Here is a 15,820-nt window from a genome sequence, read left to right on the forward strand (position 1 = left end):
ATTTGTATTCTCATAGTTCTGGAGGCTGGATGTCCAAGGCCTAGGGGTCAGCAGGGTTGGTTTCTGATGAGGCCTCTCTCCTCACCTGTGATGTCTCTTCCTCTTCTGTTTTTTTTGCTGAGGAAGATTTTCCCTGAGCTAACATCTGTTGCCAATCTTCCTCTATTTTGTATGTGAGCCCCTGCCACAGCATGGCCGCTGACAAATGGTGTTGGTCCGCCCCCGGGAGCCAAACCAGGCCAGCGAAGCCAAGCATGCTGAACCGCCGGGGCTGGCCTGCCTGCTCCTCCTCTCCATATAAGAATCACAGTCCCTGGCCCGGTGGCCCAGTGGTTAAGTTTGTACACTCTGCTTTGGTGGCCCAGGGTTTCGCCAGTTCGAATCCTGGGCATGGACATGACACCACTCATCAGGCCATGCTGAGGCGGCATCCCACATACTGCAACTAGAAGGACCACAACTGAAAAAAAATACACAGCTATGTACCAGGGGCTTTGGGAGAAAAAGGAAAAAATAAAATCTTTTTTTAAAAAAAAGAACCCCAGTCCAATAGGATTAGGGCCCCACCCTTATGACATCATGGGACCTTAATTATCACCTTAAAGGCCCTATCTGCAAATACAGTCACATTGGGTGTGTCAACTTGAAAAGCAAATTTACCTGTTATTTTATCTCAAAATAAGTTTATTTGGGACTAACCAAAAGAATTGCAATTGAGGAGGTGCATGCTACGGTGAACCACAGGTGAATCCAGAAAACAAAGGAGGGGAGCTGCTTTTTGGGGTGTGGGGTTGGGGAAGATTAGCCCTGAGCTAACATCTGCTGCCAATCCTTCTCTTTTTGCTGAGGAAGACTGGCCCTGAGCTAACATCCATGCCCATGTTCCTCTACTTTATATGTGGGACGCCTGCCACAGCATGGTGTGCCAAGCTGTGCTATGTCTGCACCCGGGATCCAAACCAGCAAACCCCAGCCGCTGAAGCAGAACATGGGCACTTAACCGTTGAGCCCTTGGGCCTGCCCAGAGGTGCTTTTACACAGAAAAAGGGCAATATGGAGGGACTGTTCTAAGGGGAAGTCCATTGGGGGAAAGTAACAGTTCAGGGCGGCAATGGCTTCTCATTGGCTGAGCTGTGGCATTTCTCATTGGCTGAGCTGTAGTGTTTCTCATTGGCTGAGTTGTGGCATTTCTCATTGGCTGAGCTGTGGTGTTTCTCATTGGCTGGCCTGCAGCGTTTCTCATTGGCTGAGCTGTGGTGTTTCTCATTGACTGAGCTGTGGTGTTTCTCATTGGCTGGCCTGCAGTGTTTCTCATTGGCTGAGCTGTGGTGTTTCTCATTGACTGAGCTGTGGTGTTTCTCATTGGCTGAGCTGTGGTGTTTCTCATTGGCTGGCCTGCAGCATTTCTCATTGGCTGGGCTATGGCATTTCTCATTGGCTAAGCTGTGGTGTTTCTCATTGGCTGGGCTGTGGTGTTGCTCATTGGCTGAGCTGCTGTGTTTCTCATTGGCTGAGCTCCTGCATTTCTCATTGGCTGGGCTGTTGCTGGGTGGGAGAGAAATCTTCCTTCGGCAGTAAAGTAGTTTTATCTCCTGTCCAAGATGTGAGAACACTTCCCTTCCTGGTTGGAGTAATTGATGACGTGTGATAGGGCACAAGAGCTGCCCCTACAGGCCTCCCCACTCCAATTTCGTTAAGATTCCTTTTATTAATTTCGACAGGGGTTAGGGCTTCAACATGTAAATTACGGGGTCGGGGGAGAGCACAGTTCAGTCCCTAACACCCTATATTGCCTATAAACTGATAGCTTGTCAGTATAAACTGATAGTTTATAGGCAATAGGGAGGCTGGAATATGGAGCTCTAGAAACTTGATAAAACTTAGATTCAATCTTTTAGGCAAGAACCCTTCACTGATGGTGCTTTCCCACTGTTCGTGATATTGCCAGGGTTAGCGGTTGGTCCGTGAGTTCAGACGGTGTTGGCCTGACAGCCAACTGTGTTCTAAGTAGAATGGGATTATTAAGAGTGCGCCTTGGGCCAAGCGTGGACTCTTTTGGATCCACGTGGGTATTATCCTGAGTGCGGCCTGGGGAATTGGGACTGCCAAGCACTGTTGAGTACTGCTGTGCACTGCCCAACTCTAGGGAGCACCCAGAGCCCCAGCTGGCTCCAGCCTGGGTCGCCTGCTGCCCTGGCCCATGGTGGGGAAGTTTGACCATCAAGCTGCTGCTTCAGGGTGAACAGGGAGGGCACCCTGGGGACAGCTGCGTGTGTCCCTCCTGAGCAGTTGTCAGAGCAGGTGCCTCCCCCCAAGGCAGGACGTGGGGGCTGAGGCCAAGGCCACCTGCTCACCGCTGGCTCCGCCCGCCTGCAGTTGAGCATCGACAGTTGCTGGGTAGGCTCCTTCTACTGCCCCCACCCCAACTTCACCGCCACCATCTACGACGCCATCGCCACTGAGAGCATCCTCTTCATCCGGCAGAACCAGCTCGTCTATTATTTCACGGGCACCTATATCACACTCCACGAGAGCAACCGTGGCAGCGGTGAGGGGCCGTGGCATCTCAGGTGGGGAGGGCGCCTCAGCGAGTCCGTCCACTGGAGGCACCTGGGACTGGAATTGCCGTGGGGGCGGGGGCGGGGGCAGGGGGGAGGGTGTCGAGGGAACTTTCCAAGGTCCTGAATCATCCCTGCCCTCCCTGCAGGGCCTTCTCCCCTCTGCACGCTGGGGTGAGGCTTTCTCCCAGACCTTCCGAGGTACTGAGAACCAGCTGGGGGAGGAGGGAGGCTCGAGAGGGAAGGGAAGGAGCAGAGAGAGAGAGACTCAGCATGCACGCGTGCACCCACACACACATGTGAGTGTCAGAAGGACAGAGACAGGCATACCAAGAGAGAAATCTGGGGGGTGGAGGAGAGGCATAGAGAGTCAGAGAGAGAGAGACAGAGAGAGAGAGGGACGGGACACTGGAGAAGCAAAGCTGTGAAGGAGATTGATCAGAGAGGAAAAAGAGAGACTTCTTTTTCTTTTTTTTTTAAGATTTTATTTTTTTCCTTTTTCTCCCCGAAGCCCCCTGGTACATAGTTGTATATTCTTAGTTGTGGGTCCTTCTAGTTGTGGCATGTGGGACGCCTCCTCAGCATGGCTTGATCAGGGGTACCATGTCCACGCCCAGGATTCGAACCGAGAAAACACTGGGCCGCCTGCAGTGGAGCGTGCCAACTTAACCACTCAGCCACGGGGCCGGCCCCTAAAGAGAGACTTCTGATTCATCCCCATCTTTTAACAATAGCAAAGCCCTCCAAGTCCTAGTTTTCCCCCCACCTAAATGAGCGATGTCGTTTAGACAGCTTATGGGGTCACTCAGACTTACAGGGTCACAGAAATGGGTACTGTAATGTATGTTCCATTAGTTAGTGCCTGTTCTCGACAGCCCCATTTTTCTCCCTTTCTTTCTGAGGGCACTTCGACAGTGGGAGAAACCAAGTTAAAATGGGCTTAAGCCAAAGAAAGGGGGTGTTTATTGGCTTAGATAGCTGAAAACCCCAGGAGCAAGTTGGTTTCAGGCATAGTTGGATCTAGGGGCTCACTGTAGCTATTAGACAGCCCCCTCCTTGTGGTGGCCATGGTGACTCCCCCCTTCCCCAGCAACTGCAGACTTTTATGCCCTCAGGGGCCCCAGGAAAGATCATCTCTTTGTTAGTGGTTGCAAGCTGGGACTGTCTTGGACTTGCCCAGTTTGGACACATGCCCAGCTCAGAACCAATCACTCTGGCCAGGGGAATGCAAGGGTGGGGTCAGCCCAGTCTGAACCTTGGGGATGGAGTGTGAGCAAGCAGGCTTTTCTCAAAGGCAGCTGGGGCCCTATACCAAGGGCCCCTCAGACACCACCCTGAACAGCTGCTCCAGCAGGAGAGGACAGGTAATAGGCTCATTAAGGCCGGGGAAATGTGGTTGGGGGGCCAAGGTCCCAGGTCCAAATGCTTGGGCCTGAGGCTCTATGCTGGCCCCCCACAGGGAGCTGGGTTCGTGTCCTGGCCAAGGAGTGCATCAAGAAACTATGCCCTGTGCATTTCCATAGCAACGGCTCCGAGTACATAATGGCCCTCACCACTGGCAAGAACGAAGGTTATGTCCACTTTGGGACCATCACAGGTAAGGGTGAGGGCCCCTCCATACCCTCTCACCTCCAAGAATTCTGACCTCAGGCCCTCATCCCTCACCAGGTGCCTTCAGGAGGGATCCCAGGCTGGAGGTTGTCCCTGTGAGTGGGGATGGGTTTATGCATGTGTAGGGGTAGGGCTTGGGGTCTATTATGTATCTTTCATGATGTGTTTGGTTTCAAAGAGCAGAAGCCCAATTCAAAAATCATTTAGGCATAAAGAATTTGTGGACTTATATAAATGAAAAGACCAGATTTCAACTTCAGGCATGGCTGGATCCAGGGGCTCACAGGGTATATCATCAGAACTCTGTCTATCTCTTGGCAAGGTAGTATAGCATAGCGATTATAGCACAGGTCTGGAGAGAAACCTCTCCGACACACCCAACTTAAGTCACCTGTGGCTTTCGACGGACACTTAACCTCTCTTTTTGGCCTCACTTCCTCATCTGCAAAATAGGGCTCATAGCAGTAGTACCTGCTTCATTGGGTGGACAGGAAGATTAAATAAGTTGGCATATGGGAAGTTCTTAGGACGGTGCTGGGGACATGGCGGGTGCTATAAAGGGTTTATTATCATGAGCCCTATGATTTGGCTTCGTTTTCAGGTAGATACTCCTCTCACGGGGGTTAAAGATGGCTCCCAGGAACTCAGGGTCACATCTCCCACCAGTTTGAGCCCCCAGTCTCCAGAGAATGGGAGCAGCCTCTTCCCCATTAACTCTAGCAGGAATCCCAGGGTGCACTCTGATTGGCCCATTGTGGGTCACGTGCCCAGACCTGAGCGGAGACAGACAGACTCTGATAGGCTAGATGTGAGTGACTGACAAGCCAGGGGGTGGGACCTGCTCCCTGGCATCCCAGGGACTAAGCCGGCAGGGAGGCCCCAGTGTTCCACCCTGGACAGTGGGATAGCTGGCGGGGCGCAGGGGGTGCCAGACGGGCTGGGAAGGGCCTGAGTGTGGACCTGCCCTGCTCCCCAGATGGCCGCGTGTCCTTCGAGTTGCTGCCCAGGAAGCAGTCCGTGTGCCAAGGGATACAAGGTACCCGTCTCCCAGAGGGGTCTGTGGCCGGCGGGTGGGCGTTCGAGCAGGTGGGAGAGCAGGGCAAGCGGGGAGAGGTGACGGGAAAGGATGGCAGTGTCTTGGGAGGGGTGGAGCGTTACAGGGGCAGACTTGGCAGTCACAGAGACGGTGGAGAGGGGCGGGGTCCGAGGACATCTCCGGACCGCCCTCTTCCCCGTCCAGTTGTCAACTGCTCCATAACCTGGGCCATATACATGGAGGACCACCACCGCCTGCTGCTGCTGGTGGAGATCGAAGACCCTGCCGCCGGGAAGCGTTTCCAGGTGGTCAGCTACGACCTGGGTAATTGGGGCACCACGAGGGGCTGAGCGCCAAGGGGTGGGAGTCCAGGATGTGAACTGCGTGTCCATCCTGTGGGGTCTGCGCCCAGCAGACAGTGGGAGGAACTGTTGCTCATGTCACTCCTGGGTAAGGAGTAGTGGTGGAAAACAGGCTTGGTGGGCTGGAGAAACTGAGAGGAAGTCCATGTGACCAGAACAGAGGGGGAGGGAGGAAGGAGCGAGATTGGAGAGGTGAGCAGAAGCCAGATCTGGAAGGGCTTTGTGGCTCACAATAAGGAGATTTGATTTGATTTTACCTGAAGTGAGAACAGGGCTGCCACGTACAGTTGTAGAGGCTGTGCACTGCACTCCCCAGCCAAGGAATCAGAGGAAGCAAGTCCTGTGCCCTACCACCAAGCCTCTATCCTCTCAGAGGATATAATTCACACACAGAAACTCTAAGGGCTAACAGACCCCAGTGGGAAGCCATTGGAGGGTTTTTTAGAGAGTTGGGAACCTCGTGGCTTGCCCAGTTTCAGGTTTTGGAAGCTCAGGGCCTCAGGAGATTTTGCTATCTTCTCCCCACCCATAGTCAGTGATTACCTGGCCATCCTCTACACCATCCCGGAATTCATCCCTGACGGTAGGAGGGGAAGGCAAGGGGGTCTCAGAGGTGGGTGGGGTGAGAAAGGGCCCAGGTGGCCCCTCCTCACTGCTGTGTCCCCTCTGCCTCTGCCCGGCCAGCCCGAGGCCTGGAGTTCCTGATGATCCTAGGAACAGAGTCTTACACCAACTTCCCTATGGTGCCCAAGGGCATGTCCTACAACCCATACAACCACATGCTGTTCATCTGGGGCAACTTCCTCCTGCAGAGGTACGGGTCGGGGCGTGGTCTGCCTCCCCAGCCCCATTGCAGAGTGGGGGGGGGCGGGGGCTGAAGTCCCCGAGTTTTTAGAGGCTGCCTGAGTCCAGAAGTTGTCAGGACTGTGATGGGGGAAGTGCTGCTGGGGTGGCCAGGACTAGGATAGGGGAAGCTGATTTTGAAAACTGTGGCAGCCCCCTTGTGAGGACGCAGCCTAAGTGAGCAATGGCGGGGCACTGTCTGCAGAGAGGCTGGGATCCCTGTCACCCCTCAGGAACCTAGGGGCCCAGAGCCAGCTCCATAGGTGGTTGGCCGAATGCTCCTGCTTGCAGATGGGCAGGCCGCCCGGAGGGTTTGGAGTGGGGGGCGTCCCGTACATGTTCTCACAAGGCTAGTGAAGAACTGAGTGCACGGTTCCTGCCTCCGGCGAGGCCTGGAGTGGGGGGAGCAGATGCCCTCTGGGGGCCTGGCCTGGGCGCCCCCAGCTCCCCTCTCTGCCCTGCAGCTATGACAACGAAAACTTCATCTACCTGCTGGACTTCCCCAAGGAGCTGTCTATCAAGTACCTGGTCAACTCCTTCCGAGGGGAGATGGCGATTGTCACCGAGACCGAGGAGGTGGGCTGCCCTGTCCCTCTCCCCACTTCTTCTCTGCGTACCCCCAAACCCCGGGAGTCTCCCTTCTCCCCTGTCAGGGTAGAGGGGCCCAGGGGAGGGAAGACCCTCAGGGACCCCGGGTTAGGGCAGCCGAAGCTCCATTTATACCCTGGAACTCACAGGATCAGTGTCTTTTCCAAAGCCACTCAGCGGCGTGACAGACCTGTGCTCAGAGTTATCACCCGATTTCCCGAGGGGGCCCTCTTTCATTCATCCTGTGCTTGTTCATTTCATAAATATTGAGCACTTACTGTATGCCTGCCGCAGTGCTGGGGACACAGTGGTGACTGAGTCAGCCCTGGGCCCTGCCCTCACAGGGCCACAGTCCATCGGGAAGACAGACTCCTTCCCAGACAGTGACAGCTCAGAGTGGTCAGGGCCACAGTGGGGAGAACAGCGCCCATGGAAGTTCAGAGGAGGGCCTGATCCAGGCTGGGCGTGTGGGCATCAGGGAGGGCGTCATAGAGGAGGCCACATGGAGCGGGGACATCCTAAAGGCTGAGCCTGAGGAGGAGGCCAGGTCTAGAGTCAAATGCATTGGGGGCCTAAAGGGGTGGGCATCAGTGCAGTGGTGGGAAACTGAGGCCGAGGGGATGGCGAGACCCTGCAGTGGGCAGAGAGTGAGAAGGAAGAAGAGGGCTGAGCCCTAGGAACCCCGGGCGTTAGGGGCCAGGATTAGGAATGCTTAAGTGGCAAGTCCTCGGAACTCAAGCAGACCAAAACCCGGAAGACACGTATCCTGGCGAGTGAGGGCTGGGCTCGGGGGAGCTCGGGTTCTGGCAAGGAGGGAGAAGGTACGTGAGCTCACCTGGTTCCAGCTGAGAGGCAGAGGTGGGGTCCGCGGTCCCCGTGCCCTCACACACACAGCTGGCTGTCACCCCCAGATCTGGTACCTCCTGGAAGGCAGCCACCGGGTGTACAAGCTGTTCCCGTCCGAGGGCTGGGAGGTGTACGTCAGCCTGCAGCGGATGCATCAGTCCTCTCTCCACGCCCCCAATGAGACCATGGTCACTCTCTTCTACGAAGACAGCAAACTGTACCAGGTGCTCGGCGGGGGCCGTGGGGAGACACCGGGGGGGGGGGGCTGCAGGAAGCTGACTGCAGCTCACCTGGCCCTGCGTTCCCGCTGCAGCTGGTGTACCTTATAAACGACCAGCAGGGCCGGCTCGTCAAGAGGCTGGTGCCCGTGGAGCAGCTTCTGATGTACCAGCAGCTGGGCAACCGCTACATCTTGGAGCGGCAGGGGTGAGAAGATGCTGGACCACGGCAGTAGTCAGAGAGCCCTGGGCACTGCTCTGCTCCAGGGGTGGGGGTGGTGGGGAGCTGAGCCATCCCTAGTGACAACCTCCGGGCTGTGATGGGGGAGCTCAGGGCTTATGGAAGCTCAAAGCAGGGGCCTGGCCCAACCTGGGTGAAGGGCGCATCAGGGAGGGCTTCCAGGAGGAAGAGGTGCATGAGCACTTCTGTGACCGGAAGGGTAAGGAGGAAGTGGCCAGGGGGTAAGATGGAGAAGGGTGTTCCAGACGGGGGAACCACATGTGCAAAGGCCCAGAGGAGCAAAGGAGATTGGGTGTTCAAGAACTGAGAGAAAAGACAGTGCCGGTAGAGTGCAGTTGTGATGGCAGGGTGGACCAGGTGAGCCTGGGGTCAGAGGGAGGAACTTGAACTTCATCCTGAGGGGCCTGGGGAGCCATGATGGGACTAAGGAGAGGGACTCCATGGTCAGATTTTACTGTGTTCGGTGATGATCCTTCTGGTCACCTGCAGAGAGTCCGGGGAGGCATTTAGGGGGCGGGGGGAGTGAAAGGCCGCTTAGGAGCTTGAGTGCCCTGGGGCCAGGGGCATCTGGGATGAGGTCCAGGGCACCAGGACTGAGGCCGAGGAGGAAGGCAGGGCTGAATCAGATGTGGGGCCCCCGCAGCGCAGAGGGGAGAAAGGGGCCTGCGAGCGCGGAACAATCAGCTGCGTCCCCCTGCCGCCGCCAGGGGCCACCTGACGCTCTCCTTCAGCAACCTCTGCCCCTTCACGGTGATGCGCCTGCGGGACCTGCCCAACCCGCAGATCTACACGCGCCAGGAGCGCTACCGCGCGCGGCCGCCGCGCGTGCTGGAGGCCTCGGGCTTCCACACCAGGAACTCGCTCGCCGTCTATCAGGGCCTCGTCTACTACCTGCTCTGGCTGCACTCCAAGTACTACAAGGTGGGCGTCCGGCGGCCCGTGGGGCCGGGGCCGGTCGAGACGGGATGGAGGAGGATTGGAAAGCCCGCGTGGCTGGAAGAACGGGCGCGGAGGGTGGAACAGAGCGGCGCTGCCTTGGAGAGTCTGAGGCTGAGTGGGGGCCGGCTGAGGACTATGAGCCGGGCTTTGAAGCATGGCTTTCAGGATGTGGTGTTGGGCTGAAAGCGGGACTTGGGGACAGGCCGGGGTATGCACCTTTTGCTTTGGGTTAGGGGCTGGGACTGAGGCCAGGAAGGGGGCTGGGAATGCCACCTGCTTGGGGACTCACCCGCCCCGCCCCCCTCACGGTGCCGGCGGTCCCTGCAGCCATATGCGGACCCGGTGCACGACCCGACCTGGCGCTGGTGGAAGAACAAGAAACAGGACCACGTGCGTGGAGAGGGCGGGGAGGCGGGGAGGGGCGGCCCGGACACCCCTCTCCGTGCCCCTCTGCGGACGCTGACTTTGCTCCTCGTCCCATCCCCCAGCATTACTACTTCTACCTGGCGAGCAACTGGCAGAGCGCCGGTAACGTGCACATTGACATGGCCAGCTACGAAAAGATCTACGACCTCAAGGCCGAGCACGAGCTGCCCGAGCGCATCTTCCTGGACAAGGGCGCCAGCTACCGCTTCTCCATCTTCCTGAGCGTCCGCGGGCACTCGTTCAAGTCGGAGGCCCAGAGCGGTCTGTGGGCGGGGCCTGCGCGGAGCCCGACGGGCGGACGGGGCGACGGCGGGGGCGGGGGCGGGCGCCTGGGCCCCATCCGAGGGGCGGGGCTTCTGTGGGCCGGGCGCTAGGCCCTGACCCCTCCCTCTGGCCCCGGCAGGCTTCTCCTTCTACCTGAGGAGCCGGTTGGATCTGGGCCTGGTGCTGGCCCACCCGCACTGCATTGAGGCCGTGGTCTGGCAGGAGCTCCTCATCAATCGCAACTCGGTGCTTTTCTGGGTAAGACCAGGCGGGGCGGGGGTGCCAAGGGGGGGCAGCGGACCCTGAGAAGCCCGCGGTCAGCCGTCCCTGGGTGCTCCCGCAAGCCTGCTGACCCCTTCCTTTCGGCCCCCACCCCCAGGTTACCCTCAGTGATAAGAAGGCTTGCTTTGACCAGGGCATTAGTGGACACCATCTCATGAAGACCTCCATGCTCATTAAGGTGCGCCCCCGAGCCTGGAGGGAGGTAGGCGGGATGAGGGGAGAGAGCGGGCCCAGGGGGCCGCGGTCATCACCTGCTCCTACCCACAGGTGGTGGGCTCGGCCGGACACTGCTTCCAGAACACGTACCAGGGGCCGCGCATGCAAGTATTGGACCTTGGGGTACTGGGCCCTGTGCAGGAGGGTGGGGGTTGGGGCGAGTCTCAACAGGGCTGGTTCCGAGTGCTCCCCGGGGGCATCCTACCGCGTTCATAATTTCTTCCCTCTCCTTCGTTTTCCTCCTTCATTCACCCACCCATCCACTCCCGCCTTTCATCCATTCCTGTTTCCAGAAAGGGCCGCCTTACTGGTTGTGTAGATTGCACACAAGCTTGTATGTTCCTCCTGGTCCTTCCCTGCCGGGGCAATGACTATCTGGGACTAACCGTGTGACCATATTGCCCATCTAAAATTAAGTTTAAAAAAGGCAATGATGTTTGCTTCTAGACAGACAAAGAAACGGAGGGGCTGAAGGTAGGATGTAGTCTGAGCTGCGCTTCCTTTGTATGCTCAGGCTGGGGCCTTTCAGATTCTCCTCTCTCCCCTCACCCCCGCATTACAGATCAAGAGGCATGTGTATTTGGAAGGCTTGGCGCCTCTCTGGCTCCCCATCCTGGAAAAACTGGAAGCTGGAACTCACTGATAAGCAGTGGGTTCTCAATCTGTAAATAGGGTGCATGAAGGAGGGAAGAAATGAATTTACATCCAGTAGGTCCTCAATCAAACTTGCTTAGGTGAATAAAGGCTTGGAGTGTCTCTCAGCAGGCCAGCCCCAGAGGCGGGCCTACAGGGGGAAGGGGGCTGGGGCTGGGGTCTCACGCATCAAGCAGGAACAGATATCACGCCCTGCCCCCTGCCCCAAAGCTTAGTCATTCGTCCCACCAATGCTTACTGAGTGCCTCCCACACGCCAGCAATTGTTTTAGGTGCTGGAGTTAGGAGGGTGACCGAAACAGACAAAATCTCTGTCCCCATGAAGCTGATGTTCTGGCGGGGGGGGGGGGGGGGGGCATTGATTTCTTAAGGCTGCCATAAGGAAATACTGCAGACTGGAATTTCTTCTCATCCAGTTCTGGCGGCCAGAAGGCCGAGGTTCTGAGGGAGAATCTGTTCCATGCCTCTCCTCGCTTCTGCTGGTTGCCAGTCCTCTTCTTGGAGAAGTGTCACTCCAATCTCTGCCCTCATCTTCCCAAGGCGTTCTCTCTGTGTGTCTGTGTCCAAATGTCCCTCTTCCCATAATGACACGAGTCCTTGGATTAGGGCCCACTCTGATGCAGCATGACCTTCTCTTAACTTGATGACGTCTGTAAAGACCCTGTTCCAAATTAGGTCAACCCACAACAGAGAGTCAGGCAATGAGCAGGAGAAATACAAGGTGCTGTATGTTAAGAGATGATGAGAGCTAGGAGAAAAGTAAGCAGCAAGGGGCAGGGGGGAGGCGAGCATTCTCCATGGGATGGTTCAGGGAAGGCCTGGCCCAGGGAAAGTGAGCAAAGACTTGAAAGAGAGGAGGAAGCGAGCCCCGGCGTTCTGTGTGGAAAGGCACAGCCGAGAGGGACGGGTGGTGGGAAGGCCTGGAGGCAGGAGGATGTTTCCTGTGTCAGACTAAAGGAACAGCCAGGAGCAAGTGTGGCTGGATCAAGGCGAGAAAGGAGGAAAGGGGAGAGAGACGAGGTCACAGTTGCGACGGTGGGCAGATCACTGAGGCCCAGGGGGGCTGCGGTGAGTGAGATGGTACCCCGAGAGGGCTCTGAGCAGAGGAGCGGCTCGGGTGCTCACAGGGACCCTCTGGCTGCACCTGGGGGACAGACTGGGAGGGGCGGGGGCAGCAGGAAGACCAGGCAGGGAGCAAGGGTGGGGCGGAGGCGTTGAGGAGCTGAGTGAGAGAATGGCTCTGTGCTGAAGTTCAGAGATGACAGGATATCTGGAGGGATTGGATGTGAGGGGAGAGGGCGAGGTTTCCGGGATCAGGCCAAGGCTTGTATCCTGAACATGGAACGATGAGGTGCCAAGAATGAGATGGGTTGTGGTCAGATTGAATCCGAGACGTCCCTTAGACCTCTCAGTGAGCAAGTGGCCTCCGGGTAAAGTCTTTGGCCCAGGCCTAGCCTGGGAAGTGTTTAATCTATGGCCACCAACCCCTTTCCACAGTTGCTGTCAGGCCCAGGCCCGTCTCTGGATGCCCATGTCCCTCTGGCGATTGGGTGAAACCCTTGGGCCCTCCCGCCGAAATGAGCCAGGGGCCCTTCCCTCTGAAGGCAGTGTCATGGGGCTCCCTGACCCTGACCCCCATCCTGGCCTCTCCCTCCCTCATAGAGCCCACACTCCCTGGGTCTATTGTTTGAGAATTCGGGCCCAATTTCGGCCCCATGAAGCCCGCCTAGGAGTTGCCTTTTCCACAGGTGCAGGTGTCAGTGGTTTTGTTTCTGTCTTACTCTGGACGCAGCTCGAGCCAACCTGTCTCAGCTCCAATCCCAGCTCTGCCACCTACCAGCTGTGTGGCTTTCGATCATTAATTAGTGGCTTGACCTCTCTGTGCCTCACTTTTGCCATCTCTAAGACGGAGATATTAGTAGTCTTTACCACACAAGGCTGTTATGAGGATTAAATGAATTTGAATATGTAAAGCATCTGGACATCACCCAGTGCCTTGTGCACAGTGAGAGCAGCTATTGCTCTAATGATAATAGTGACCACACCCCTCCTGGTGAGGGTGAGCCTGGCAGTAGTGGTGGGGGATGTGGGAGGAGGGGTGTGGGAGGGGGTGTCCAGCGCGAGGCTCTTCTCCCCCAACTCAGGGTAACCTGATGGTGCCAATGTTCATCGGCTGCCCCCCGGGCAAGCGCCTGGCCTTCGACATCACCTACACGCTGCAGTACAACCGCCAGCAGAACAAACACTACTTCGACTGCGTGCACGTGGACCGCGAGATGCCCTGCTTCCTCTTCCGCGATAGTGCGTGTCCGGCTGTTCGCGCTCCTCTGCCCCCACCACTTGGCCCTCCCTGCCCGCTCACCTCGCCTCTGCTCTTCCTCTTGGTCCTCGCATCTCTCCTTCCTCCCCTCTCCGTCCTCCGCCTCTCGGGCCCAGCTAATTTCTTCTCCTCCTGGCTTCAACCCTCTCCGACTCCACAGTCTTCTACCCCTTCTTCTTGATCCAAGATTTGGTGACGGGAGATTCTGGCAGTTTTCAGGGCAGGTAAAGGCGTGGCCAAGCCAGCGGCTGACGGGAGTGGGGTGGCTGGAGTGGGCGGGGCAATAAGGGGGGTAGGTGGTAGAGGTAATGCGGGACTCAGGACACCGAGGCCAGTCCCTGCGCACCTCTGCTCCCCGCAGCTACGTGCTGAAGGTGGTGGGCGGCGGGCCCACCCTGGACACCATCAAGGAATACAGCGAGGAGGACATCTACCGTTACAACAGCCCCCTAGACAAGTAATCCCTGTGGGCCCTGGCCCCCACCCCCCATCGGCCTTCCTCTCCCGCAGACCCCTCCCGCTTCCCGCCACAGACCTCGCCCTTGCTGCAAGCCCCGCCCACAGCGCCAGCTCCTAGGGTCCCGCAGACTCTGGCCCCGCCCACGCCGCGAGGCCCCGCCCGCCAAGGGCTCCGCCCCTCCTTCCCCTGCTCACCGGCTGGCCTCGCTCTGGGCCCGCGGCCGAGGCCCGCCCCGCCCCGCCCCGCCCCCACTGAGGTCCCGCGGTCCCGCACAGGACCGACAGCCTCATCTGGACCACGAGGAACGCAACGACCACCGAGGACCCGGCCTTCAACATCTTGTCCCACCAGAGCTTGGGCATCGAGTGAGTGCATGGCCTGGCTGCAGGCCACCTTACCCCCACCTGCCCACAATCCCTTCTGCCTCCGTCCTCAAGCCACGCTGACCGCCTTGTGTTCCTCAAATGGGACTGACCTTTACCAAGCTGGACCCTGTGTGCACAGTGCTGGGCCCTCTGACTCTCTTCAGACCTTGGTTCGGATGCCCCTTCATCCAGGAGGACTTTTCTGACTGTTCTGGATGGGCCAGGGGACTCCCACGTCCTCCTGTGCTTTCCCTATTTTCACCCTGACCCCTCTGCCTGTATCTGCCATCCTGGTCCCGACCCCTCTGCCGGTGCCCCCTCATCCCGGCCCTGACCCCTACGGTGTGAGATTATGCCTCATGGGGGCTCGCCAGAGTTCTGGGTTGGAGGGAGAAATCGGCAGTTGGCACGTGCCAGGCAAGGTTTGTCCCACAAGTGCCTGAACTTGTGCCGCCAGGTGGCTGTGTCTGGAGAACTCCCCATGCCATGACACCATTCCCCATAGCATCTTCGCCCCCGAATTCTTCTTCAAGGTGTTGGTGAGCAATAGGTGAGCCAGGCATAGGGCCCAGGTGGGGTCGGGGGCCTCCTGTGGGGTGGCCGATCTTCCCCCAATCCTGCACCCCATCCCCGCCAGAGGTGTGGACAAGAGCACATACTGTGACTACCAGCTCACCTTCCTGTTGCACATCCACGGCCTCCCACTCAGTGCCACGCGGGCGCTCTTCATCCTCGTGGTGAGTGGCTGTCGCGAGCTGCCCTGTGGGGTGGATGGGGCCCCGGGCTGCCCACCCACCCACACCTGCTGTGCGGTGCCTCCAGGTGTCGGCCAGCATCTTTTTGGGCCTGGTGGTCCTCTACTTAATCTTCTGCCTCCTGCTGCCTGTTATGATGAAGGCCTGCAACATCCTCCGCTGGAAGATCAACAACCTCATCGCCTCAGAGTCCTACTACTCCTCCACCTCCTCTTCCATGATCTTCAGCAGCGCCTCTCGGACCAGATCCAGGATCGGCTCGAGGATCAGCTCCAGGATCATCTCCAAGATGGCCGAGGAGAAAACGGCCAAACCCGAGTAGACCTTGTAGAAGAAGTCGCCGGCCTGAGCCCCTTGGCTGCCCCGACCCTGCCCCCCCCCCTCAGCCCTCACATCCTGGGCCAGCTTGGAAATGCAGCCTGTCACCCGTCCCAGGCCTTTCTTTCTGTTTTGCTTGAATTTTCATTTCTCATTCAGACCCTAATAAAGCCTCATTTCAGGACCATCTGGGGGGCCTTGTAAGTGTTCCTGTTCGGTTTGTTTGACTGTCCACACAGCCACAGGGGCCACTAAAATCTCAAATCCTCTGTGCCGGCTGGTGAGTAGTGGCTTCTCTGTGTGCCTGCCAATCAGCCCCTCCCCAGTGCCCCCACCCTCCCTACAGTCCAGCAGGTCCTCCATGACCCAGGCCCATTGCCATGGCCAGCAGTCTGTTCTGGTTGTTTGGACGCAGGTTTAGAACGAGTCATTAAATATTTTGAATGTCAACACCTATCTAGTGTCTAGCTTAAGGAAGGGACTCTGGAGAGGTTAGGATTTTTGTTTTAGTTGCCAGTA

At 57.8% G+C, this 15,820-nt stretch overlaps 1 protein-coding gene across 39 annotated transcripts in view; it reads left to right on the top strand.

Moving 5' to 3' along the window:
• The window catches only part of CATSPERG (cation channel sperm associated auxiliary subunit gamma), a 28,988-nt gene extending 13,500 nt beyond the window's left edge, over positions 1-15,488 (top strand). For 11 of the 39 annotated variants that reach the window (XM_023649635.2, XM_023649642.2, XM_023649643.2 and 8 more), the window contains 22 exons: positions 2,377-2,548; positions 4,018-4,155; positions 5,146-5,205; positions 5,410-5,529; positions 6,100-6,150; positions 6,252-6,381; positions 6,875-6,986; positions 7,910-8,068; positions 8,158-8,270; positions 9,011-9,224; positions 9,570-9,632; positions 9,731-9,929; positions 10,072-10,190; positions 10,312-10,392; positions 10,482-10,538; positions 13,228-13,384; positions 13,564-13,627; positions 13,765-13,860; positions 14,139-14,228; positions 14,686-14,778; positions 14,866-14,965; positions 15,051-15,488. In XM_023649635.2, coding sequence (XP_023505403.2) covers positions 2,377-2,548; positions 4,018-4,155; positions 5,146-5,205; positions 5,410-5,529; positions 6,100-6,150; positions 6,252-6,381; positions 6,875-6,986; positions 7,910-8,068; positions 8,158-8,270; positions 9,011-9,224; positions 9,570-9,632; positions 9,731-9,929; positions 10,072-10,190; positions 10,312-10,392; positions 10,482-10,538; positions 13,228-13,384; positions 13,564-13,627; positions 13,765-13,860; positions 14,139-14,228; positions 14,686-14,778; positions 14,866-14,965; positions 15,051-15,305 — 2,643 coding nt within the window. In that variant the 3' untranslated portion in view covers positions 15,306-15,488. The remainder of the gene's footprint in view (positions 1-2,376; positions 2,549-4,017; positions 4,156-5,145; positions 5,206-5,409; positions 5,530-6,099; positions 6,151-6,251; positions 6,382-6,874; positions 6,987-7,909; positions 8,069-8,157; positions 8,271-9,010; positions 9,225-9,569; positions 9,633-9,730; positions 9,930-10,071; positions 10,191-10,311; positions 10,393-10,481; positions 10,539-13,227; positions 13,385-13,563; positions 13,628-13,764; positions 13,861-14,138; positions 14,229-14,685; positions 14,779-14,865; positions 14,966-15,050) is intronic. The other 28 variants (XM_023649639.2, XM_070224362.1, XM_070224370.1 and 25 more) reach the window with 14 other exon arrangements.
• Positions 15,489-15,820: the final 332 nt, after the last annotated feature.

This window comes from Equus caballus, chromosome 10 (assembly GCF_041296265.1).
Source record: "Equus caballus isolate H_3958 breed thoroughbred chromosome 10, TB-T2T, whole genome shotgun sequence".
Taxonomy (NCBI): Eukaryota; Metazoa; Chordata; class Mammalia; order Perissodactyla; family Equidae; genus Equus; species Equus caballus.